A 2,086-nucleotide genomic window follows, 5' to 3' on the forward strand; every position below is an offset into this window, starting at 1 on the left:
GTACTGCAAAATGTTTAGCTACCATTTTCAGAAGATGACGTCGCCAAAATGGATATTCCACCAGGACAATGTCCCAAAAAGCAACAGTAGACTGGCCCAGAAGTGGTTYGGATGAATGAAATTGAGGTTATGGACTAACCAACTCGATCTCCTGATCTCAATCCCATTAAAAAACTTTTGGAACTTTTATAACGAAATGTGTTTGGAGAGTTAAGCCCTCAATTGAAAACGATTTAGAGTGAGCCACTACTATATCATTGCTTGCAGCTGTACATGCGTGGCGCTCACGTGTTGTTTATACTTTCGCACAAGTCAAGCATAAGTACTATACGTGATGTCAGGAGGCGCTGCCGCATGTGCAGAGTTCGCGAAAAACGTGCTGTACGTCATGTTTTGCCATGCCATGCGACGGAAAGCAAACTAAACTGGGCGACCTTCTTGAGGACGAGTGCGATTTATGGAACATGCGATTGACAGTGGGATGACCGCGTATAAGCGCGACTGTTTATACATATACATATGTACATTGGTACACACATATCATCAATCTATGTAGAAGAGCATAAGCTTGCTACCGAATAAGAAATAAGTATGTATGTTAATATGRCAGAATAACTGAACTTAAGAAATAAAGGAGAACGAAAATCCTTCAATGAACCAACCTGGCAAAGCTAACTACGCATAGCATCGTTTTGTATAAATAGCAGAACATTTAGTCGAACTGATAACAGAATCGTCGTAGAGCGAGTACTGGTACATTGCAAGAACGCATCACTAGCAGCGCTCTTCAAGTTAAACAATTTTAAAAATTTGTCTTTAKATTCGAAATTCGATATTCGATAATTACAATGCAGTTGTTCTTGTATTTGTCGTCCGTTTTGGCGGTGGTCGCTGCCGACGGTTACTACTATGAGACTCCCGCCACACACACCGTTCCGCATTGGAATAGGTTAGCTTCTACCCAGCAGTATCAATATCACACCCAGGATGGTTTTGGGCAATATTCTTATGGCTATGGCGAACCATTTTCCACAAAACAAGAAGTACGCAGTCAGGACGGGATTACACGCGGTTACTACACTTATTTAGACGCCGAAGGCAAAYTGCAGACGGTCACATATACCGCCGATGCCGATGGCTTCCATGTAGCCGGTACCAATTTSCCAAAACAGCGCTCGTCGATGGATGGYAGCACTGCATTCGAGGCACCGCAATCTGTGCAGGAAACACCAGAAGTTGCAGCGGCGCGCTTACAACACCTGGCAGCGCATCGGCAGGCCAAATTGCGTTTGTTCGGCATTTCCACGCCTATCTCCTYGAATTCATTGCTGGTTAAGGAATCTAATGAAGACAGTGTAAAAGCTATCGATCGTTCTGATTTACTTCCTCAGCAAGTAGAAGATACGCCTGAAGTGGCCGCTGCTAAGGTGGAATTTTTTAAGCGTTACGAGGAGGTGAAACAACGCAATAATMGATTGCGCCAGAAGCAACAGAACGCTGGTTATGCGTTGGTCAAGTCGCAACCGTTGACCGTAATGGTCCCTTTGAGGAACTATAAGCCGTCTATAATTCCAAGTGGTGCTTTCCGCTATGATATTATTGTGCCATCAAATAGTCGCGAGTACTTGCCTGTTGCGAAATTGAGCTCTTACAAAAACTAATACTTTGGTTTGATATATTTTTGTTTATTTTCGTTGATCAATAAAGACAAATGCAATAAGAATATGTTTATGAAATAATYTATTTTCCATCTTCTGCAAAATAAGGGCAACTAGCATACATAAGAGCTTTGGTTAGGCCTAAATTTTAAAAACTCTAGTTACTAAAATCATTCAGACAAGTTAGAGTCTGTTCAAAAACAATTTTTATCAGAACAGAAAATAACAGTTATTGTATTATTTTTAAGGAAGGTTTGGATATACCTATGTATATAATGTAAAAATATGAAATGCTGTRTTTTTGAGGACCAAACAAATAAAGAGTGATCCACTTCGAGGTTCCCTACTTTTTTAAAGTAACGCCACAGAAACTTCAAATTTAATGGRGAATGTTTATTATCATTCAAAAGAACATTCTGTGGAAATTA

The 2,086-nt window shown here is 40.5% G+C and overlaps 1 protein-coding gene across 1 annotated transcript; it reads left to right on the forward strand.

Annotated features, from left to right (window-relative positions):
* Positions 1–743: 743 nt before the first annotated feature.
* Positions 744–1,685, forward strand: LOC108965742. Its single transcript, XM_018928337.1, has one exon. The coding sequence runs from the start codon at positions 849–851 to the stop codon at positions 1,659–1,661; it is 813 nt and encodes a 270-aa protein (XP_018783882.1). The 5' UTR covers positions 744–848; the 3' UTR covers positions 1,662–1,685.
* Positions 1,686–2,086: the final 401 nt, after the last annotated feature.

The sequence above is a fragment of the Bactrocera latifrons genome, unplaced genomic scaffold (assembly GCF_001853355.1).
Source record: "Bactrocera latifrons isolate USDA-ARS-PBARC rearing strain unplaced genomic scaffold, ASM185335v1 scaffold_147, whole genome shotgun sequence".
Classification (NCBI taxonomy): domain Eukaryota; kingdom Metazoa; phylum Arthropoda; class Insecta; order Diptera; family Tephritidae; genus Bactrocera; species Bactrocera latifrons.